General features: G+C 44.6%; 1 protein-coding gene across 2 annotated transcripts in view; it reads right to left on the bottom strand.

Moving 5' to 3' along the window:
• Window positions 1-24,157, bottom strand: part of LOC143657854 (uncharacterized) — a 68,251-nt gene extending 44,094 nt beyond the window's left edge. Inside the window, exons 1-4 of one of the 2 annotated variants that reach the window (XM_077130354.1) lie at window positions 23,825-24,157; window positions 20,998-21,076; window positions 19,837-19,872; window positions 18,232-18,351 (exon numbers count right to left, since the gene is read on the bottom strand). In XM_077130354.1, coding sequence (XP_076986469.1) covers window positions 18,232-18,351; window positions 19,837-19,872; window positions 20,998-21,076; window positions 23,825-23,847 — 258 coding nt within the window. In that variant the 5' untranslated portion in view covers window positions 23,848-24,157. The remainder of the gene's footprint in view (window positions 1-18,231; window positions 18,352-19,836; window positions 19,873-20,997; window positions 21,077-23,824) is intronic. The other variant, XR_013162981.1, reaches the window with a different exon arrangement.
• Window positions 24,158-24,472: the final 315 nt, after the last annotated feature.

Here is a 24,472-nt window from a genome sequence, read left to right as displayed (position 1 = left end):
TCAGGTGTGTGTCTTTATGGTTCTTCCTTGGAAAAAGCAGTCCCCACCAAGAGCCAACATGTTGGCCAACACTGGCAGACATACTCCATTACAAGTAATAATGGGACTCAAGCACTTTAGAAGCTTTTTACTAATTGAGCCATTGAATATCCCTATGAAGTAGGTAACTATTATCGTCCCCAATTACTGTCAAGAAGCTGAGCTGCAGAGACATTAAGTGGTTTGCCAGAGTCATACAGGAGAGTAGCAGGCAGAGCAAGTTCTCCAGTGGAGCCTGGGTTTCAGCCCCAGTCCCAGGCTGGGCTTTGACTAGCATTGGCCTAAAAGTCAGGAGCCCAGCATTCTGGTGGCAGCTCTGTCATTACCCACTGAAAGAGAAGTCATTTCATTTTTCTGTGCTCTTGCAAGTATGTGGGGTGGGGCAGGGAGAGAGGGTGAATAATGCAGCATCTGAGCCTCTGTAATTTTTCTCACTGAGTTTCCCCGGATAGGCTAGAGGACCCCATTGTCAGCCCTCCAGGGAGGAGGGTAATCCTATAACAGGAAATAAGGACTTAAGGAGGAGAACACTTTTTCTTTTGGGGGCTGAGACTCTAAGGATGAAGTGAGGCCTGATGGATATAAGTGGAAACGGGCCTGAGTAAGTTTAAAGCAAGGGTCTCCAGGGCGCTCTGGGGAGTTGGGCAAGGACCTTGGTTCAGGAGTGAGGGGAGCAAGGAAACTCACTGATCTTTCCAGGTCAAGGTGCACATAGTAATGAAAGTAACTTTTGGAAGACAGCAAAAAGACACCTCAGGTGGTCATCTCCTGAGGCCAAGTTTATGGAGGGATGGGGCAAGACCAGCGACCCAGAGAGGACAGACTGATGCACTCTATCCCCAAAAATGCAAAGCAGTACCCCAAGAAATGTTCTGAATCTACAGGGGAAACTAAGGAGAGCAACTTTCTAGCCAAGAAATGTGGCCACAGGCTCTGGGACCTGGGACCTACAGGTACAATGTAAAAGGACAACATTCAAGTGGATGCCCTCTAAGACAACTTCTCTTCGAGATTTGAGCTGGAATCCAATACAGCTGGAAGTTCTGCCTGGAGACCCTTGGGGAAATCGAAGAATTTTCACCCCTGCTGCAGTCTACACTGGCCCTGAGCATTATCTTGCTCTCCCCAGGCAGTAGGCGATTGGCTAAAGCTGGGCTTAGGGCAAAGAGAATCTTCATTTTGGGGGTCTGGTTAATTCCAGCACCAGGATAATGGATGGGGGGTTGGGAGGTTGGGGGTGAGGTCTGAGGTCTCTTCCTCCTGTCCCCAACTTCTTTTTTTTTCCCAACGGATTAAAATTGGCTAATTCATTGTAGCGCATTTTGTCAAGTGTAATCACCCATATCACCACCTCTCCAATCAAGATATAAAACATTACCACACCCCTAGAAAGTTCCTTCATGCCCCTCTCCATTCAATGTCCTCCCCCACAAGAAGGCAGCAAATGTTCTGGTTTCTATCACCCTAATTTAGTTTTGTCCCGTTCTAGAACTTAAAATAAACAGAATCATCCTGTATGTACTCTCTCTACATGCATTTTTAACATGCACATGATGTTTTCAATTACTTGCCATGAGTAAACATGTCATGCCCAAACAATAAACTGCATTGATCCAGTGGCTTTGCACCCCCCCACCTTCATATCTCCGCCCCCACACATGCACACACTGGCACACCAGAATGCACAGATGTGGGTCTGTAAAGCCTAACGTGCATGAGCCTCTGTCTTTTCCTTAGCAAGGACGGGGCTGGTCTCTCCTCCCTTCTTCCTCTCTGAAGTCCTGAAACCTCAGGGCTTGCTCCCCTACCTGCCCCCCTCCCTCCACCCAGCCCAGCACAGAGCAATCACTGCACTCTGCGGATCCCAGCATCCTGAAAGGTTATGTTTTTTGTCTAGAATAACAGTTCCTAATGCATCCATAGAGCTGTTGCAACTTAATAGCCAATAATATTAGCTACCATTTATCAGAGATTCTATTTCCATGACACCATGCTTAGAGTTTGCATACATTATCTCATGTAATTTTCATAGCACCCCATGAAATATTATCTCCATTTTACAAATAAGGAAACTGAGACTCAGAGATGTTAGAACAGGGCTTCTCGGACTTAAGTGCCCAAGGGAATCACATGGGACTCTTGTTAAACTGCAGGTTCTTATTCAGTAGATTTGGGGTGGGGCCTGAGATTCTGCATCTCCTAATAAGCTCCCAGGTGATGCTGATGCTGCAGGTTCCTGGACCACCCTTTGATTAGGGACGAATGAGATAACCCCTCTAAGGTCAACTAACAGCAAGCAAAAAGCTAAGACGAACTCTGCACCATATACTGCTAAAGCCAATGCCCAGTTCTGCTCTTATAGTGAGGAGAAGAAAAGGAAAAAAGAAAAAAGAAAAACATAGCAGAATTTCTTTCCCAGGAGACAAGTGTTTTTGTTTAGCAAAACCCTTTGAGGAGACATTTAGGCTGTTGAAGGCTACCTCTCCAGACAAGGCAAGGGAGAGGTAGTAGTGAGGCAACAAGACAGCTGAAGAGCTGTGCAGAGGAAATTTACAAGTACCTCTTGGGGCTGGAAGCTGGGGAAAAGAGAGGAGGGGTAGCAAGATGGGGAGACTGGAGACCACTGTGACCAGATTCAGCGGTGGGAATGATACAAAGACTCCGATGAACAGGAAGGCCCCATATTCAGTTTTAAGGTGTTTGCTCTGTTGTGCAGTAATCCTTTCTTGTCCCAACTCTTCAGCAAAGTGTGACACACACAGCCTTGAGTCGAGTTGCTAAAAGTATGGGGAGCGTTGGGGTTGGGTAGGATTTGGATGAGCAATGCACATGGAAAGAGCATGTGCAGTAAACCAAGATGGAGAAGTAAACATTAAAGGGGAAGTCAGAGCCAGTAATGGTTGGAGAGGTGAGTTCTTCCTCTAATATTGCCCCACACCAATCACCAGAAGGAAAATATAGTGGATTTCCTTCTTGGTACTTGAGCTTGGGATCTCAAGCCCATTTTGCTTACAAATTTTTTGTTTGGTTTAATTTTTTAAATAATCTTTTTGTTACAACAGTTGTAGGTTTACAGAAAAATCATGCAGAAAGCACCGAGTGCCAAAATACCCAACCCCCATGCACAGTTTTCCCTATTAGTAACATTTTGCATTAGTATGAGGCCTTGACTACAATTGATGAAACAATTTTTTTTAATGGGCACGCACTAGGAAAAAACAGTATTTTTATAATTATATTATTAACTGTAGTCCATAGTTTGCATTAAGTTTCACTCCATGTTCTACTGTTCTATTTCTTTTTTTTTTTTTTACATGAGCAGGCACCACGAATCGAACCTGGGTCTCCGATATGGTAGGCAACAACTCTCCCTGCTGAGTCACCGTGGCCCACCCTCTTCTGTTCTATTTCTTTTTTAATTTTATTCTGGTAGCAAATTCAATCTAAAATTTCCCATTTTAACCACTTTCAGGTATACAATTCAGTGGTGTTAATTACACTCACAATGTTGTGCCACCATCACCACTTTCCACTACCAAAACTTTCCCATCATCCCAAACAGAAACCCTGTAACAATGAAACATCAATTTCCTAGTCTTCACCCCCACCCTTGCCCCTGGTAACCTGTATTCTAATTTCTGACTCTAAATTTTCATATTCTAATTTTTCTATGTCAGTGAGATCATACAATATTTTTTGCCCTTTGTTTTGGGCTTATTTCACGAACATGGTGTCTCCAAGGTTCATCCATATTGTCTCATATATCAGAACTTTATTCCTTTTAACTGCTGAATAATATTCCATTGTATGTATATGTCACATTTTTTTGCTCCATTCTTCCAGTGATGGATATTTGAGCTGTTTCCGCATTTTGGCAGTTGTGATTGTTTACTACATTTAGAGCTATAACAATATGATTTCACATCTTTTATTTACTCCACATAACAGCCTTGTGAGGTAGGGATTGTCATTCTACTTTACAGATGCAGAAACAAAGGCTAGGAGAAGGACATTGGGTTTTGCCCACAGTCCCAGAGCTAAAAAGTGTCAGAGTTGGAGCTAAAGGTTTGCGTCTCGTCTCTCCCTGTGAATCAGAATCACCTGGAGCCCATCATGAAACACAGATTGATGGGCCCCACCCCCAGAGCTTCTGACTTAGAAGGACAAATTCTCAGTTCCCACTGCAGAACTACTAACAAGTTCCCAGCCTTTGCTAATGCTGTTAGCCAGAAGACCACACTTTGAAAACAAGCTCTGTAAACAAAGCAAGGGAACATGACTCAATAAAGCAAAGTATTTTCCACCTTTCCAACCTGAGATGAATGGCCAGCCTGGGCTTTTCCAATGGTCTGCCATGAGACAGGGGAGAGGATCTAGAGTCAAGTTCACCTTTTGCTAGGTGCATCATCTAATGGTTGTGATTGACACGTCGCTGGTTAGTGCTGACCTTCCAGGATGGGACCCCACATTTGATGGCTGAAGGGAGGCTGAGACTAATAGAAAACAGCTGTAGCCTAGGTAACACAATCAGTACAGGCAATTAGAGACTGCTTGGAAAAGGAGAGGAGTGTAGGGAGGAAATTGAAATGTATAAGAGAATCGAAGCTTGGTGTCATGTTTTGTGCATTTGCAGATTCGTACATGCTCCCACAGATGCAGAGAGACACAGTTATTTATTATATATTCTCTCAACCTGGGCTGGGAGAGATGAACCAAGACAATGACTCTGGAGCCTTCTCCATATATTCTGCTCTGAGGAAAGAAGCCTCACTGTCCTCTTGAGTTGCTGTAAGTTGGGTCATGTGCCCTCCATGATGATGTGTTCTGACCCCTATTTTGTTCTGCCCTCTTGCTGATAAAGCTGTTTGGCTAAAGGGGGTTTATAATGTCCAGCCTCCTACCCCATGAAGTAGGGATCGTATCTGGGTCTATTCAAAGACCTGATGAGCTACTGTCCCCAACAATAAAGTATTCATCAAGTTCAAAATGTCATGTACAGTGGAACCTTGAGTAGGACATGAGATTTTGTTGGTTTGTTCAGAGTGATGCCCTGATAAATCCCAGAGTGATTTGAACAGTGAATAAAAAAGTATTTGGAAAGTCCTCTTCGGGGAATGGTGTGAAAGGGGGAAAATTCAACTTCCCTGAGTTGAATTCTTGATATTCTCACAAGCAGTGGGGACAACCAAAGCTATAGGCTGAGCCCCCAATCTTGGGGTTTGTTCATATGAAACTTAACCCCACAAAGGATAGGTCAAGCCTACTTAAAATTAGGCCTAAGAGTCACCCCCAAGAGAATCTCTTTTGTTGCTCAGATATGGCCTCTCTCTCCAGCCAGCACAATAAGCAAACTCACCACCCTCCCCTGTCTACATGGAACATGACTCCCAGGGTTGTGGACCTTCCTGGCAACGTGGGACAGAAATCCTGGAATGAGCTGAGACTCAGCATCAGGGGACTGAGAAAACCTTCTCCACCAAAAACAGGAAGAGTGAAATGAAACAAAATAAAGTGTCAATGGCTGAGAGATTCCAAACAGAGTCGAGAGGTTATCCTGGAGGTTATTCTTATGCCTTAAATAGATATCACCTTGTTAGTCAAGATGTAGTGGAGAGGCTGGAGGGAACTGCCTGAAAATGTAGAGCTGTGTTCCAGTAGCCATGTTTCTTGAAGATGATTGTATAATGCTATAGCTTTCACAATGTGACTGTGTGATTGTGAAAACCTTGTGTCTGATGCTCCTTTTATCTACCTTACCAACAGATGAGTAAAACATATGGAATAAAGATGAATAATAGGGGAAACAAATGTTAAATTTAGAGTGAAATGCTGGTGATCAGTGAGGGGGAGGGATGGGGGTATGATATGTATGAATTTTTTTCTTTTTTTTTTTATTTCTTTTTCTGAATAGACGCAAATGTTCCAAGAAATGATCATGATGATGAATATGCAACTATGTGATGATATTGTGAATTACTGATTATATATGTAGAACGGAATGATTAAAAATTACTAATGCTTGCATTCTTTGGTGTTTTTTGGTATTTAAAAAAATTTTTTTTAATTAATTTTAAAAATGTCATGTACAAGTGGGTACGGTCTTTCCTTGTCTCCTTCCAAGTGGCTAACCAAGAAGGCAAGGAAGACCCCAGCCATGTATGTCTTTTCAGACATTTTTGCTTTTCCCATATGGAGCTGCCCTCATCTAGCTTTGGATAAATGTTTTCTCTCTCTCTCTTTTCTCAATGATGGGTGGGTTCTGTTCTTCCCTCTCATTGCAGTGATGAGAAGTTCACCTTTGGGTTGCTTTGGTTCTAGGTCACAGGTGCCACATGAACTCAGGTAGAGAGATTCTGAAGCATAGCTCACCAGAGTTTGGCACTGGAGATGCAGGATTGGGACGCCACTTAAATAAGATATTTCATTCAGGACACTTCTGGTTGCCAGTGAAACAGAACCCAATTCAAATCGGCTTAAGAAAAAAAGGGGGAGAGATAAAGAGGATGCTATGGCTTCAGTAGCATTTATCAAGGCTGGTCCCAGGAGCTTTAGCAATCTCATCAAGACTCGTGTTTCTCCTTTTCTCACCTTAACACTTCTCTTCATTCCTGGTTGGGAGTCACAGCCATCATAAGTAGCTCAAGGTTTCCATTCAACCACTAAAAATAAATGGAGCCCTTCTTTTCTCATAGATTAAACAAGAGTCTTGATTAGCCTCTTACAGGCCAGGTATGGATCACAAGTCTCTCGTGAGTCCACTGCTAGACTGGTCAGGCTTGGGTTCTGTTCACCCCTAGACAAAGAGTAAGTAAGGGCTGACAACCAAAAGAAAGTGAAGATCCTGTTACCAGATGAATGGAGAGTGAATGCTGGCAGGCAAAACCAACAAATGCCCACCACAGTATATTCTATAGCTTCCTTCTCTCCACCCATATATTTCCCAGGCAAGAGTGGTCTAAAGCAAGATTTGGGTATGCCAATAACTTGACCAAAAACCATCTCTGTGACACCACCCAAGATCTCCAGTTCCCACACACCTGGCCATGTGGTTCCTGGTTTCTTTGGTGCCCTTACTTCCTCCTGTAACCACAGAATGTGATACTAGTGTAAGGACCTGCTCAGTTCTTCCTCTGCTTTGTAAGATGATCATCAGCCTCCATGACAGCTCTCCAAAGGGGCTGAAGACTGCGTCCCAAACACATATCATCAAGGCACAAAGCAGGGCACCCTGGAGAACTCCCTGGCTCTCTACTAACACTGCTTCCTTGAACCCTGAGACTTCCAAAGCTGCAGTTGCTTCCAAGATCTCAGATTCAACTAATATTCGGCTTTCTATCTTCTGCTGTAGCACAGCTTAGAACAAAGGCTAAGCTTTAGGGGCTCCTTTTGATACATTCTTCAATTTGCCTTCTAACAATGAAGTGTACATAAAGATGCGTATACATCTTTGTATATACATAAAGAAATATACAAAGCCATGGGTATACATAAAGATTTAACTAAAAGTGCATTGATTCCTGTTTCATTTATAATAGGAAGGAATTGGAAACCATCTAAATATCCAACCATATGGGATTGGTTAAACAACTAATGGTACATACATAGAGCAATTATGTAGCTATTATGCGGGAACACTATGTAGCCAATAAAAATGATGTAGAATAATATCCAGTGATGTGACAAAACACTCATGATACATTGCTAAGTGAAAACAGTAAAATCCCATTTTTAATTTTGAAAAATTATATGCACATACATACATAGAAGACATATCACATATTGTTAACAAGGATTATCTTTGTGGGTGGGATCACTGGTAACTTTATTTCTTCATTTTAGTGTTCTATGTTTTCCAAAATGTGTTCAATGAGTAAGTATCATTTTTATATTCTGTGGTAGTTTGGAGCTGTGTACACCCCAGAAAAAACATGCTTTTAAACTTCATCCATTCCTGTGGGTGTGAACCCATTATAAGTAGGACTTTTCATGAGGCTACTTCAGTTAGGGTGTGGCCCTCCTCAGTCAGGATGGGTCTTAATCTTGTTACTGGAGGCTTTCATCAGCAGAATGAAATCAGACAGATGGAGAAAGGTGCAGAAGGAAGGTGTAGTACAAGGAAATCTGGAAGAGAACTAAGAGGCTAGGTGCATTGCCATAAGACTGAGGAGCCAAGGATCATGGATTGCCAGCCAGCCCCAGAAAATCATAGTCTTCAGGGAAAAAGCATTGCCTGGATGACAATTGATCTGGACTTTTTCTTCCTGGCCTCCAAACCGTGAGCCACTAAGTTCCCATTGTTTAACCCATCCCTTTGCATGGTATTTTCTTGAGCAGCCTAAGAAACTAAAACAAATACACAAAATCAATGCCATCTTTGTGCATTTTGATAATGGTTATTTATGTGTATTACAAAATTGATATACACTGACTGAAGAAATTGGGATTTTATGGTTTTTTGCTAATCTGTACCGAAATTTCTATAATACAATATATATAAACTTCATTTTTTAAAAGGTATTTTCAAAGAGATTTTCTCCTTACATACTAAACCATCTGTGAAGGGTGCCCCAAGGCCCATTGGGGGAGAGAGAGACTTAGGAAGTCCATATTTTCAGGTTCTTTCATTTAACAAACTTCAACTGACCCCACTACTACTCAGGTGCTGGGTTGCATTTTTTTACTTAGTGCAGCATTAATTTTACAATTGTTGTGAAATAATACTATCACAAACTTAGCAGCTTAAAACAATGCACATTTATTACTCTACAGTTTCCGTGGGTCAAGAGTGTGGCACAGCTTTGCTAGGTCATCTGTTTAGAGTCTCACCAAGGTGCAATCAAGGTGTCAGCCAGGGATGAGGTCTCATGGAGGCTGACTAGGAAAGGATCTGCTTTCAAGTTCCCTCATGTTGTTGGCAGAATTTAGGTTCTTGTGGTTTAGAACTGAGGGCTTCAGTTTCTTTCTGTTTGTTGGCTGGAGGATGCCCACAGTTCCTTGCCAAGTGGGCTTCACCAACATGGCCACTTACTTCCTGAAAGCCAGCAAGGGATAGAGGCAACAGAAGGCAGGCATCTAACCACATACACATACTCATGGACATTCTGTCACCTTTGCCATGTTCTATTGGTTAGAAGCAAGTCACAGGTTCTGTCCACACTCAAGGGGAGGGAATCACACAAGGGCATAAACACAGGGGACCGTGGAGGTCATCTTATATGTCTGTCAGTAAGTGCTGTATATGTTATTCTATTTATCATATTTGAATTTAAAAAAATGAAACAGTGGAGGGTTAATACCTGGTCACCGAAGAAACTTCTGGAGACTTATTTTCACAAGGCTTTAATTCTCTTTCCTTACCTTTTTGTGACTCTTATTCATATTTCATTGACCTTATGTAAGATTCTTCATGATCTTTAACCTACCTACAGAAAAGAGTACAAATCATAAATGTACCCAGTTTGATGACTTTTCATAAAGCAATCACACCTATATAACTAGCACCCAGCTCGAGACTGAGCACGTTCAGGTCCTCCAGCGGCCCTGTATCTCCTGGCTGTCACACCTCCACCCCACCGTGAGCGTCCATTCTCCTGGCAAGTGTGCGTCATTTAAACTGTTCCTCTCCTGCAACATTGCTCCTGCCTGCTGACCCTACTTAAGAAGTCATCCCAGAATCAAGTTTGAGGGCTTAGGACAAGACCCGCTTAGCCAACTGGGACTGAAAAGAACCTTTGCTTATAGACAGAGATGATGCTTTGGCTCAAGCAGGATTGACCCATGGGAGGCTGGCTGATGGCATCCTCCTCACAAGAGAAACTGGAAGAAAAAAACTGACTCCAAGGGAGTCACAGGCTGTGACTACTGTCAGATGTTCGTTTGCTCTTTGAAATGACTCTGTTTCCAGGCCCAAGTGAATGACTTCAGGGATGTGAAGAAAACTTGCAGATGTAATTGGGAAAATGATATTGAGAAACTGTTGAGCTTCTCCAACGCAACACTGTCCAGTAGAAATATAATGCAAGCCACGTGATATAATTTGAAATTTTCTAGTAGCCACACTTTAAAAAGTAAAAGGAAACTGGATTTAATCATTTTAATAAATATTAAATAGTATTTTAATTTTAATAATTTATTTTACTTAATATGTCCAAAATACTATTTAAAATGCTCCAAATGTAGGTTACAATAATATTCAAATAACAAGCACACATTGATTTGTGAAGCATTTTTGCATGCAGAGGATAGAAAGAAGAATACAAAGCTTATGCTCTCAAGGATCTCATGAAAAGACTACTATAAGACCAGGTAGAATACTACAATGCCAGAGATAAACTCAACGGAGCAGAGAGTTGGGTGGTCAGCCTAGGAGCGTGGCTGGGGGATACAAGCCATCACCATCAATACAACTGGTTAGGGTGCCTGAAATTCTCATCATTCACCGAGTTCTGGGTTACCAGAACAGCCTGGTTAAAATATCTCCTCAGAGTCAACATGTAGACTCATGCATACCCATTTACACAGGCATTTTACATTTCTGTTTTTTCTATTTTTATTTTTAAAAATTAACCAGATGAGGGTGGTGCGAAGGTGGCTCAGTGGCGGAATTCTCACCTGCCATGCCGGAGACCGGGGTTCAATTCCCAGTGTCTGCCCATGCCAAAAGAAAAAAAAATTAACCAGATGAAATTTAGTAAGAATTATATTCTTAAAAATTGTTTTCCTGTCTTTTATTGATTTTTATGGTTTTCACAGAGGAAATGAACATACTTGAGATAGCTACATGCAGTTTTAGAGGACAAGATATGACCAGTACTTTCAAAACATGGCAAATGCCGATCCATAGTCACTACATGCATTATTTTTTGAAACAAGATTTATTTGTATATTTAGCAGAAAATAGAGCTGGGGATATGGGAGAAAGAACCAAGACTAGGGGGCCCAAATGTAGGGCACACAGGCTCTGAGGACTTCTAAGGAGAGAGCTAGAAAAATGAGAACGGGAACACTGAAAGTGAAGGTCCAGGTGTCAGGAAGAAAAGCAGGAAGTTGCCCAATAGTGCATACTGAAAACGCTGTACAGACCCAGGACTTTCTCTCTCTTAATAAATGGAAGCCCAGAGGCCTTCAAAGTGTGGCCCTCAGACCTCTTGCAACAGATTCACCTGCAGAAATTGTTAAAAATGCGTAGTCCTGGGCCCTACCCTGGACTCCTGTGATAGACAGAATCACGATCCCAGTCATTTGGTCCTTCTTTCCTGTAAGATGATTCTACATCTTTGATACAAGAGTTTGTCAATGGTTGAGAGATTCCAGAGTCGAGAGATTATCTGTTATCATCAGCCACAGAGAAGCAAAGTGAGGAACCCCATAGGAACAGAGGCTGAAACCAACAGAGCCCAGGAGCAAGGGACCAGCAGATGCCTGCCATGTGACTACCCAGCTGACCCATCGGCCTTTTTAGAGTGAAGGTAACCTCCTGTTGGTGCCTTAATTTGGACCCTTTCACTTCCTTAGATCTGTAAATTTGTAACTTATTAAAGTCCCCTTTTTAGAAGCTGTTCCAGTTCAGGTATATCACATTTCAGCAGCCTGTAAACTAACACAGGTTTCAACAGTGCAGTGTTCTATGTAAATACAAGCCTTACTTCCCTAGCCCATCACAGCCCTAGAAATTAATGAGAACTAAAGCTAGGTGCAGGTGGCCTTAGAAGCTTGTCAGCAAGCATTGTTTGAGCTCCTACTACATGCAAGACTTTGGCCAGGCCCTGCAGGGAGTTCTGGGCAGTAAAAGTGAGTCTCTGTTCCTCTAAGACCTGGTTTCCTAATAATCAGGAATTCTGTCCTTCAGAGTGAGCAAAAATGGATTTTCCTGGTCCTCCAACCAAATAAGCAGTGAAAGGGTGAAGGCACTTCCACACAGACTAGCTCTTGCTCCAGCATTTGGAGGCTGGCATCATTCACCTAGAGCAATCATCTATTTCTAACAGACATGCCAGCCACCATACCTCCTTCTAAGATGGAAACCTGCCAAAAAAAACCACCTCTGCTCAGCCTCCTCAATGGCTCCCCATTCACTTTAATATTGCATCCAAACTCTTACCAGGGCAGAGAAGAGCCTTATGAACTGACTTTAGCCTATCTTTCCCAGTTCCTCTCTTTCTCAACATGCTACTATTTTTACAGTTCCTCAAAGGCATCACCTTTGTTTTCACTTCTGAGATTTTATACATACCATTTCCCTGCATGGAATGTGCTATACCAGAGCAACTCCAGGGCTCAACTTGTGTTGCCCCTTTCAGGAAGCCTTTACTGATAATCAGTTCTGCCTGCCCCCACCCCCAACCCTCCCTCCAAAACACCAACCAGCTGAGGTGACCCTCACATGGGTTCCGGCAGCACTCTATACTTCCTCTATCCTTGCACTTACCAGGTGGATGGGCTCTGCACTCCTCTGCTAGTCTGTAAGCAGCAGGAAGAGCTCTGTTGTGTTACTCTAGTATCTCCTTAGCTAGCACAGTGCCTGCACAGGGCAGGTGCTTAGTATTTGTGGAATAAGTGAACAAACAAGGATTGTAAGAACCATCAGAATAGCTTCTTGGGGCTGGGATATGCACGATTTTTTTTTTTTTTTTTGTCTTCTCTTTTTGAAACCGGGAATTGAGCCCAGGTCTCCAGCATGGCAGATGAGAACTCTGCCACTGTGCCACCATTGCCCAGCCCCAAAATATTTTTATTGACAAAATTTCACACATACAGTCCATACGTGGTGTACACTCAATTTATCACGACCATTTTTAGAAATTTGCATCACTCCAGACAAAGAAATAAAAAAAAAAGAAAAAATTCATACACCCCCGTACCCCTTATCCCTCCCTCTCATTGACCAGTAGTATTTTCACCTCCCCAATTTATTTTGCCCTTTGTCCTCCCATATTATTTATTTACTTATCCATATTGTTTTACTCATCTGTCCATACCCTGGATTAAAGGAGCATCAGACCCAAGGTTTTCACAATCACATAGTCACATACTAAAAGCTATACTGTTATACAATTATCTTCAGGAATCAAGGCTAGTGGAACACAGCTCAACAGTTTCAGGTACTTCCCTCCAGCCACTCCAATACATCATTAACTAAAAAGGGGTATCTATATAAAGCATAAGAATAGCCTCCAGGATAACCTCTTGACTCTATTTGAAATCTCTCAGCCACTAACACTTTATTTTGTCTGATTTCTCTCTTTCCCCTTTTGGTCAAGAAGGGTTTCTCAATCCCATGATGCTGAATCCCAGCTCAGCCTGGGAGTCCTGTCCCATGTTGCCAGGAAGATTCCCACCCCTGGGAGTCATGTCCTGCTTAGCAGGGAGGGCAGTGAGTTCACCTGCCTTAACTTGGCTTAGAGAGATGCCACATCTGAGCAATAAAACAGGTTCTCTGGGGATGACTCTTAGGCATACTATAAGTAGGCTTAACTTCTCCTTTGCAGGAATAAGTTTCACAGGGGCGAACCCCAAGATTGAGGGCTCAGCCTATTGATTCGGTTGTCCCCACTGCTTGCGAGAATATTGAGAATTCCCCAAATGGGAAAGTTGAGTATTTCCTCCTTTCTCCTCAGTCCCCCAAGGGGACTTTGCAAATGCTTTTTTATTCACTGCCCAAATTACTCTGGGATATATCAGGGCATCACTTTAACCTGGAAAATAAACAAGATCGCACGCCCTATTCAAGATTGGATGATTCTTAATAAATGTCTCAGTTTCCCATGCATTTGGCACTAACTCATCTCTTCTTCATCCCACAGCCACCCCTCACTCCCTTACTCCTCCCCACCCATAACACCCCACTCCTTTCTCACCCCTCCTCACCCCACAGCCACCCCCACTCCGTCCTCTTTCCCTGCACCTCTGCCTCTCATCACACCCTCCCTTCTCTTCCCCACCCCATCGCTGTTCCACCCCTCCCCTGTCCCCAGCTCTCTGCCTCTCCTCCCTTCTTCCTCCCCATCCCACACTCACCTCCGGCTCCCTCCCTCAGTCATCCTCTACTCCCTTTTCTCTGTTTTGGGCTTCTCAGGGTCCTGGCATAACCACCCTCTGAGCCCTTCCTTGGGTCCCTGCTCACTGCACACTTACTATGTGTAAGGTTGTCAAACGTATGGTCTGACTACCCTGTTCAACAAACTTGATTACTTTTAGCCCTTTTAAAGGTGTGAAACGTAACATTTGTATAGGCAAACACCAAAAACATACACATGGGGGTTAACAAAGCACTACCAACCAGCACCTGCCTAAGCACTCCCCAGGTCAAAGTGAGTCTTAGCACCCCAGAAGCCACCGGGTCCTGTTGAAGTCAATCTTCTCCCTCCCTCTACAGCAAACTCTTGTTGACTTTGCCGGCGGTACCTAAGTATGCATCCTTACACGACAGACCGTCGTATTTTAAAAATGAAATTATTAAAGAATAATTGACAGACAGGAAGCTGCACACATTTAAAGTACAGCTTTTGGGATGCATATTATTGTCTCAGTTCCTCAAATGAGGACAGTGCAGCCAGGAGAGGCAAGGCTGACCTACCTGCCCAGGGCCCAGGAAAGCAGGTTGCAGCTGCCAGAGCTCAAGCCCAGCTGACCTGACTCAATGCTCAGGTGCAGTCCATGAACCCAGGGTGGGGTGGGAGCTCTGGGCTGCCGGGAAGACTGCAAGGGCTGGGTGGTGAGCTCTAATGCACACCCAAGGAAGTCAGGGGAAGAATGGACAGAAAGACGGGAAGGAAATAAATAAGCTTACCTTGGGCTTTGTTTTGCAGACATTCACATTAGAGTGAACTGAAAATTTCCTCAACCTTCCTCTCCTCACGCTTTCCTCTGCTATTTCTTTTGTTTCTCCCAAGGCTCCCCGTGGAGATATCTGGGTTTAGATAAGGGTAGATCCAGGAAGGCACCTCGGGGCTAAGAAGCTGAAAACTGCTAAATTACTCATTCTCCTCCCTAAAATCCTGCTAAATATCTAGCATTGTTTGCTAGATAACAATCAGGGTGCGACAAAGCTTTGTGAATTGTCCCAGAGAAAGGCTGCTGAGCTGTGGTTAAGGCACGGTCCCCTGGGGTCAAACACACTTGAGCAGGAATCCTGAGAGTGGCCCTCATCTATGGGTGACCTGGAAGGGGATTTACCACCCCCTGGTCCTGATCTGCCTCAGTTTCTCCCTCTAGTTAGGATCACAGCCTTGAGTACTTATATTTCATAGGGAGCTTGCCTATAAAATAAGCTGAGTGCCTGATGCATGGAAAGGACTTCAAAAGTGTTTGCTATTACTGAGACTAAAGAGTAACACTGCATCATAGAGAAAGGGAGAGGGGGGCTGTCGTAGTGTTCCTGATCTGTTGTGACAAATAGTTTACGGGCTTAAGGCTTTGAGGCTAGAAGTCTACAATGGAGGTGTTCAGCAAGGGGATGCTTTCCTGCCGGCAGCTGTGGAGACCTGGGGCTGGCTGCCTGCGGTCCTGCCGTCTTGGGCTTTCCCTGTCACGTGGCGAGGCACATGGCACTGGCCTCTCCTTCCTCTTCCAAGTTCCCTCTGACATCTAGCTTCTGGTTACAAGGCTTCCAGCAATAGGGTCAAGAACTGACCTGATCCAATTGGCCACATCTTAACTAAAAACATCTTTTAAAAGGTCCTGTTTTGGGGTGCACAGGTGGTTCAGTGGTAGAATGCTTGCCCACCACGCAGGAGAACTGGGTTCGACTCAGGCCCTTGCACCCCTCCCCTCCCCTCCCCCCCCCCAAAACAAGGCCCTGTTTACTATGGGTTCACACCCACAGGAATGGGATTAAGATTAAGAGCCAGTCTATACTGGGGTATAGACTTTAATGTACCACAGGGGCCTTTGTCTCTGTAAGACCCTGAGGACTCACTGACATTATTCTGGTGCCTTCCGGCAGGCAAGGAAAGAATTCCCACTCACCATCCACCCTGCCGAGGCCTGGACCCTTAGAGGCAGCCACTGGTGGGCCAGGTGACAGGAGTAGGTGGTTTATCCACATTTACAGCATGCTTCTGGGAAACCACTCCCCCAGGAAACCACGGGCCACCATGTGGAGAATGGACCCAAAGCCTTCCTGCTGTGTCGTTAGGCAAAGAGCAGTGGGCCACCCATGCAACCTCCTCTACCGTCTTCCCAGGGGCACAGCTCAGCCACCATGACCTCCTCTGGGGCCCCCAGCTGCTGGCGGCCCCTGCCCTATCCCTGGCACCAGTCTCAGCTCTGCAGCCCTCGCCATGGGGGCAGGTAGGCCATGGTGTGAGGAGAAGATGCACCTTCAAGGTGGTTTGGGTGGGACACAGGAGCGTAATCTCAGGATGCAGGCTGCATCCTCAGATGCATGTGGATGGACTGGGGCAGCTACGCCAGCATGGGGCAGAGACGGGGCATGTTCCACTGCTCCTCTCTGCATCACTGCTTCATTTCTGTCTTCTTCCCTCTCTTTCACTTTTCCTTTTGTCCCCGTCCCTCCCTGTCCTTTCTCTCTTGCCCTATATTAGTTTCTCCGGGCTGCCCTAATAAATGATGACCAACTTGGTGGCTTAAAACAACAGAAATTTACTCACTCACAGTTCTGGAAACCTGAAGTCTGCTCCCTCTGGAGGCTCTGAGGGAAAAACCACCCCATTCCTCTCTCCTGGTAGTTGCCAGCAATCCCGGGTACCCCTTTACTTGTGGATGCATCACTCCCATCTCTGCCTCCGTCTTCACAGGCCCCTCTCCCTGTGTCTCTGGGTGTCAAACTCCCTTTCTTTTACACCAGTCATTGGATTTAGGGCCTACCCAAATAATTTAGGATGAGCTCATCTCGAGATCCTTAAGTAGTTCTGCAAAGACCCTGCTTCCAAATAAGGTCACATCCTGAAGTTCCATGTGGACATGTCTTTTGGGGGGCTACTATTCAAACCACTGCACCCTCATTTCCTTTTCTCTCCCCTCCTCCCACTTCTCCACTTCCACTGCTGTTCTAGCTCCCCACACCCTTCCCCTGCCTTTCTTTGCCTCTTCCTTTCCCGCATACCCTCCTTTCCTCTCCCTCAATTGAGTTCTTGTATCTTCCCCGCATACCCTTCCTTTCCTCTCCCTCAACTGACTTCTTGTATAAGACTTTTGTTTTGTCCACCCCCATGATTCTGCATGCACTGACTATAATCTCACATGCATTGATAGCTCTGGTGCTCAGCAACAGCTGGTCCGGAAGTTTTGCTCTTATTTAAAATTCTTGGGAGAAAGGACTTGTTGGGTTCAGTGTGGTCAGGTATCCACTCAACTGTGGGCAGGGAGGCAAGTTTTGTTTTGTTCAAGGTACAAGCAGGCTGGCCTGGCCTTTCCCGGGGGCTGTGCTGGGCTGGCTGGACAGCCTCCAAATGCATCCACTGTATCTGCAATTAGGACTCACTTGCCCAGTGGCTCAGAGGAATCGGGCATTAATGGAGCTCTAAGATCCCTTTCTCCACATAGATCTAATAAATCAGCTGTGCCATGGCTTATATTCAGTACCATGAGGTAATTGTTTGAATTACACGGGGGAAAGGGAGCATTTTGTTAAAAATGTAAATCATCAGGCCTTTTCCCTAGAATCTACATTTTCCTTTTTAAATGTTATTAAAATAACTTCAAACTTACAGAACAGTCACAAAAATAATACAAAACCCATCCCGAGAACTCCACATACCTGCCACTCAGATCTTCTGATCTACCTGCTTTTAATGTTTTGCCACATTTGCTTTATCATTCTATCTATTCATCCAACCACTTCTCTATTATAATCTGCATTTTAACAAGCACCTTGGGTGGTTCTTGTAATCAGAAAAATGTGGACAGTGTCTCCCTACAGTACAGCGGCATTCCAATGTCAAAAACGCTGTCTCATTGTTCCCTAGATGCCTGTCCCCTGATTACAAATTTTGGTTGAACCTGGAGAGGAGACGTGGTGAACACTGGAAATGGGGAATCTGTTGTTTAAAGCATAGACCTAAGCCTCCCAGTTAATGACCCAGGCAAGCTATGCAACTTCTCCCAGCCTCACGCTCATCTGGAAAGTGGAGGTGATGATAATCGCATCGGGTTGTTGCAAAGATGAAAGTCTATGAAAACTAACAGACACATACGTGGCATTTCCCCTGCAGAACGCTTTGCGTGGCTCACCTCATAAAACTGGCGCACACAGGTGGCTGCTGCGGCACAGAACCTCTGGCTTCTCTCCTGGGGCTGGAGCCAGCCTCCATGCCTGACCAGGCACAGAGCAGTTTGAAAGAAACTGGGGCTCTTTGGAGAAAGAGAAAAAAACAGGGTGGGAGGGGCGAGTCCTAGGTTAGAAGCAACCAACTGAATCTGCCACATCTTCTTAGGGGCATTCCACAGCAGTCTTTCATTTTCTTTAATTTTTGTTATAGAAATTTAAAGGTACACAATAAAAGTAGAGAGAACTGCACGATGAAGTCCATGGACTCATAACCCAGCTTCAATGACCATCTTTTGCCATTCTTTTTTTTTTCTTAATATTTTTATAGAGAACTGTTCACACACAGTCCATCCACCATACACAATCAATGGTTCACAATATTATTGCATAGTTGTGTCTTTTCCTCACCATGATCATTTTTAGAACATTTGCATCACTCCAGAAAAAGAAATAAAAAGGAAAAACTCATACATCACATATCTCTTACCCCTCCCTCTTATTGATCACTAGTATTTCAATCTATCCAATTTTTTTAAACCTCTTATCCCTATTATTTATCTATTTTTTCCTTATTTGTTTACTCATCTGTCCATACCCTGGATAAAAAGAGCATCAGACACAATGTTTTCACAATCACACAGTCACATTGTAAAAGCTATATTGTTGTACAATCTTCAAGAATCAAGGCTATTGGAACACAGTTCAACAGTTTCAGGTACTTCCCTCTAGCCACTCCAATATACCATAAACTAAAAGGGATACTGATTCATCTCTCTGCCCTCCCCACTACTTTTTTTCTGGAGTTTTGTAAAGCAGTCATTTCACTTTTAAATACCGGTGTGTATCTGATAAATACAACCTGACATGACATTATATTCCCTTCATGTGACATCATGGGAAGTACATGGCACTACCTGCAAAGGATTCCAGTACTGAACTTGAGCCTAACCAGGCCTCTAGAGCTAACAACCAGTGTACTGGAGACATGGGGAATAGAGGGACATGTTAAAAATCACCACAAAGATACCACCAGTTAAATCCAGAATGTGGCAAACTCGACAAAACCAGATTTTCTCTTTCCATGGTTCTTCTATCAAAGACCCAGGTTTTCTTTTCTCAACAAATGAATGACACAAGAAAAGGGAGGGAAAACTTATAGATTAAAAGTTATGAGACCTATTAACCAATTATAATATCTGTGAGCGTTGAGGGGGGAGGGGGGATATTTAGCTCTTGATTTGAACAAACCAACCACAAAAATCTAACTTTTGAGACAAATGGGAGATTATTGAACAGATGACAAAAGAGAATCATGCTTAGTTTTTTTCTGGGGATTTGACAATGGCCTTGCGATTGTTATTATTGTGTAAGTCCTAACCAGTATTTCTGTTGCCATCAGTACATAGGGGACTAGATATTGGAGTGATTTGGAGTGATCTTAAGTTCAGTCTTAGTTCCAACAGAAAATAACCAGATGTTGACTAACTCACTTTCCATTGCTGGGTTTTCATCTGCAAAATGTGTAGGTTGGGGGTGGGCCACAGTGGCTCAACAGGTAGAGTTCTCACCTGACATGCCGGAGACCTGGCTTTGATTTCCGGTGCCTGCCCATGCAAACAAAACAAAAAAAACATAGGTTGGAAAAGACGTCATCCATGGCCTTCCACCAGCCTCTCCCCCCACAGTTTTAATCCCAATGTCACGTCTACCCTTTGTGCTCACACCATTCTCAGACCCGAGAGGCCCAGTGCAAAATGACCTCATGGTTTAAATATACCAGGCTCCTATTTACATATCACACTAACTTCATTATTTTTAGGGGCAACGGTATTGATTCCCATTTAGCTTGTGGGGCACTCTGAGATTCTTATCTTCCCTTACCAGAAGAACGTGCTCTGCTCAGAGCCAGGACATGGTATGCATCTCTATTAAATGCCTTTCTGATTTCCATCTCCCCCTCTTCTCCACTTTGTCAAGGTTATTTTACTAATAAGCCCGTGTGTGATTTACTTTTCAAATAGCTGCAGTTACTCTAAGGGGGGCAGATCCTAGGCTGGCTCTGGCAACCACAGACTCACAACCTTAAGAACACCTCCACTGCCACTGAGCTGCTCAACTCTTGAAAGCACAATTACCTGGATTTGGTTTCCTTTTATTTTCATGGTAACCTTAAATCAGGTTCAATAAAATCGGCCTCCTCATTCCCATTTCACAGACTAATTACGATTATGACAAAGTGAAATGAGAACTTATTTGGGAGGCAGAAGCCTGAATACAAATGCAGGCTCCATCACAAATGACTTCTATGACCTTGGGCAGGGCTGTGCCGCTACCAGGTCTATGGTTAAGTTGGCCACACACCTGTGCAGATTTGCCCAGGACAGCCCTGGTTCATGCCTGTTGAACCTGCATGATTATTACATGTGATTCCTCTCATGTGACATCCCAAATGCATTCCAACTTGGACAATAAATTACATGTGCCCCTAAATAAAGCCCTACAAAATGAGGAACATGGACTGAATTCACACTTTTCCATCCTGACTGTACAAGAGAATAACTGCAGAAGACTTGTAAAGCCTCCAATGTCCAGACCCCACCCCAAATTAATTAAATCAGGATATTTGCATGGGTAGGGTCTGACATTGTAGCTCTTTTGAACTTTCCAGGTGATTCTAATGTGCAGCCAGCATTGCAAACACTCCATTAGAGGCGCTCTAGGATCCTCACCTTCAGTAGCTTCAGCATCCCCTGAGAGCTGGTTCCAGGGAGGACTCTTGGGTGCCATCTCAGATTGAGGAATCGGAATCTGCATTTGAAGTAGAGCCCCAGGAACTCACACACATATCCAAGCTTAAGAAGTGCTGCTTTAAGAGCTCTGGAAGCTAACTATTCCTGAATGACTTCACCAAGGTCACTTGGTTAGTGAGAGTCAGAGGCTCCCCTGGGCAAGGGTTCCCAACTTTGTGCCACCTCAGTAGGTCCCTGTGGCCTGGCCAAAAGCAGGGGCTGAATCTTGGAGACCCCATGACAGAGGTGGGCGACCGTGTAATAAAGCAATGATGAGGCTCCCTCAGGCACACTAAAGAAGGCAGATAATAGTGAAAGAAGCAAGGGTCAGCTTCACTGCCTTGACCTCAGCAGCACTTTAGGGCTCAGATAAGGTCATGTCAGTTCTTACTATTTACATTATTGCCTCCGAGCTACACCTGTCTAATTAACAGCATGCCCATTACTTTTCTCTCTCCTTTTGCTCTTCCCCTGCCTCCCTGTTGTTCATGAATCCCTCCAGGTGTTACCACTCTGTTTTAATTTGCTAGTGTTGTCAAAATGCAATAGATCAGAGATGGAATGAGATTTATTAGCTTACAAGTCTGTAGTTCTGAGGCTGTGAAAATGTTCAGATCAAAGCATTGACGGGACAATACCTTCTTCCTGAACAAAGGTGGCTGCTGACCTAGGACTCCTGTCACAAGGCGAGGACATGGCAGTGTCTGCTGGTCCTTCTCTCCTGGGTTTTATTGCTTTCAGCTTCTGACTGCTCGTCTGTGGCTTTCTTTCTGAGCTTCTGTGTGTTTCTCTCTTTTAACGTCTGTGTGTTTGTGTCCTTTTCCTTTCAGCTTCTTCCTCTCTGTCTTCATCGTCTTATAAAAGACTCCAGTAAGAGGACTAAGACTCCCCTGGGACAGGCCTCCACTGAAATAGCCTAACCACAATGCCCCATCCACAGCAAGTCTACACTCACAGGAATAGATTTGCTTTAAGAACTTGATCTTTCCTGGAGTCTGTAAAACTTCCTAACCATCACACACGCCAAAGGGATCAAGCCTGTGTCCAAGTGCCAGGCCGGAGAGGATGAGAAACTGACCAGCTGCAGCAGAGCCAGGCTTCAGGTTGTTTTCCACGTAGGATCAATCTAGAAAATTGGTCCTGCCGAATGTGCTGCTTCCTTGGCTCCTGCCCGGCAAAGCCCAGGATGATCCAGGCACCCTTATGGGTCTCCATGACTTTTTAGAGGCAATTTCACAGTCAACTTGGCCCAGAGTACCCAAGATCTGGGTCCTAAGTTTCTAGAGCTTAACCTTAAACTCACAGGATAGCCGACACTCCCTCTTCCCCTAAGGATGCTCCCCTTGAGCGCCCTTGGCATCTTTCCTGGTAGCTGACTTCAGGCGATACTGTTGTCATTTACTGAGATTTCTACTGCAATACCTCTAGAGGGTAACCGGCATCTGCTCTCTTGTCCTCCCGGGAGGTTCCGTGGCCGTTAAGGAGTTTGCCTACCTGCTCCCCTAGAGTTGTGTCTACCAGCCAAGGGGTATGGAAAGGGGCAGGCTTTATCAGCCACATGAAGGTACAGGTGCCCTTTTGGCAAGGCAACAGGTCCCACAGCTTATACTTCTCCCAGGGGCCTTGCTGTCTCCTTCTAGACAGAAACATGGAGGGTAGATAACTTAAAAATCAACCCCTGCTCCAAACCTAGATTGTGCTGAGCATGTGTTCTATTCCAGGCCCTGTGCTGAACAAACTACAAACTACTTCTCTGCTCCAAGCCCTCCATTGGCTACCCATTTCACCCCGGGTAAAACCTAAGGACTTTCCCAGCCTACAGGGCCCCCAACAGTCTGCCCAGCGTCTTTCCTCGGTGATGGCCTCTCCTGCTCCTCCCCAGTACCCCACGCCAGCCACATACAGGTTCCACAACCCTCCCCCCATCCCGCCCCCACCTGGGCACATTCCCAACTAGGGGCCTTTGCCTTGCTCATGCCCCCTACCTGGACGCCCTTGCCGGGATATCTGCAGGCAAACTCCCACCACCTTCAAGCTTTGCCTCAAATATTGCTTTCTTAATAGGCAACCACCTGAGGGTTCTGTTTAAAAACAGGCCTCCTACTACCACCCTTTCCCCACCCTCCCAATCCCCCTCACGCAGCTCTATTTCCCATAACTGCACTTATCTTCAACCACTCTACTCAATTCTCTGTTTTATTCTTTGTTTTTGTTTGTTTGTTTATTGTCTCTCTCTGGTAGAATATAAGTTTCACAGGATAGAGACTTTTCCCCCTTCCTTTTGTTCATTGGTATGTCCCCAGTTCTAGAACAATGCCTGGCACCTAGGAGGCCCTCAATAAATATTCATAGAATGAATGAATGAAGACACTTTCACAATCCTTGGAAAGAGAATGACAGCACCCATTTCACAAGTGAGCAAACTGAGGCTCAGTGAGGTTAAGTTGCTGGAGGTCATGGAGAAGCCAGTTACCAGCAGACTCCAGAGCCAATCACTGGGCTAGCTTAAAGGATCCCAATGCAAGCAAAATGTGGATTCTTTGAGTAGAGTCCAGTGAAAATGAAGTAAATTAAATTTTGGTTTGGGTTTTGTTTTTGGAAAAGAAATGCTCGAAGAATTAGAATGAAGATGAGAAGGATGTAAGAGGGCTTTGGTCACCTAAAACTTCAGGCACACAGTATTCTGTCCTTCAAAGTGGATTTGAAGTTTGTACCCTAAACTGCTGGAGAAACAGACCAGACTGCCCCTTACCCTCAGGAGGCTTACCTGTTCATACTCCTGTGTTGCATGGAGAGGGTGTCACCTGGGGTCAGCTTCCAGGAAAGATACCAAGGAGTATTGTCAGCAACCACCTTAGCTGGTAGGAAGGAGCTTAAAACAATAAGCCTTTGTTACTGCTCCCAAGTCTGTTAAACTAGGCGTGTCTGCTGATTTGGACCAAGCTCGCTGATCCTCTGGGCTTGCTCTGGCCTCTGTAGAATTTAGCAGCGGGTTGTCTGGGCTGACTGGCCTAACATGGCTTAAATCTAAGATACATGTCTTTGAACTCACAACAGGTTGTTGATCCGAGAGATGGAGGGGCCTGTGCCTTGTCACCCGGCAGGCTAGCTTGGGTTTGTTCCCATGGCAGCAGCAGCAGGGTTCCAAGACAGGGAATGGAAGCATATAAGGCTGCTTGGCCAAACACCGAGTCAGCCACGTTCAGTCAGCTGCATATTATTAGTCACAGGACCAGCCCAGATTCAAGGGATAGGAAAATAGACCCTAAGTGTTTAGGAGACCACATTAGCAATCTAAGCATGAAATGATGGTGGCTGAACAAAGAAGATGATTAAAGAACTATGGAGAGGTGGACAGATTGGAGGGAGGGAGGAAAAAGTTGCAGGACTGGAAATTGCGGTGAGAAGACAGAAA

Source organism: Tamandua tetradactyla, chromosome 15, assembly GCF_023851605.1.
Source record: "Tamandua tetradactyla isolate mTamTet1 chromosome 15, mTamTet1.pri, whole genome shotgun sequence".
In the NCBI taxonomy this organism is placed as follows: Eukaryota; Metazoa; Chordata; class Mammalia; order Pilosa; family Myrmecophagidae; genus Tamandua; species Tamandua tetradactyla.
Note: the sequence above shows the minus strand (reverse complement) of the source record. Positions and strands in the feature narration are given on the sequence as shown.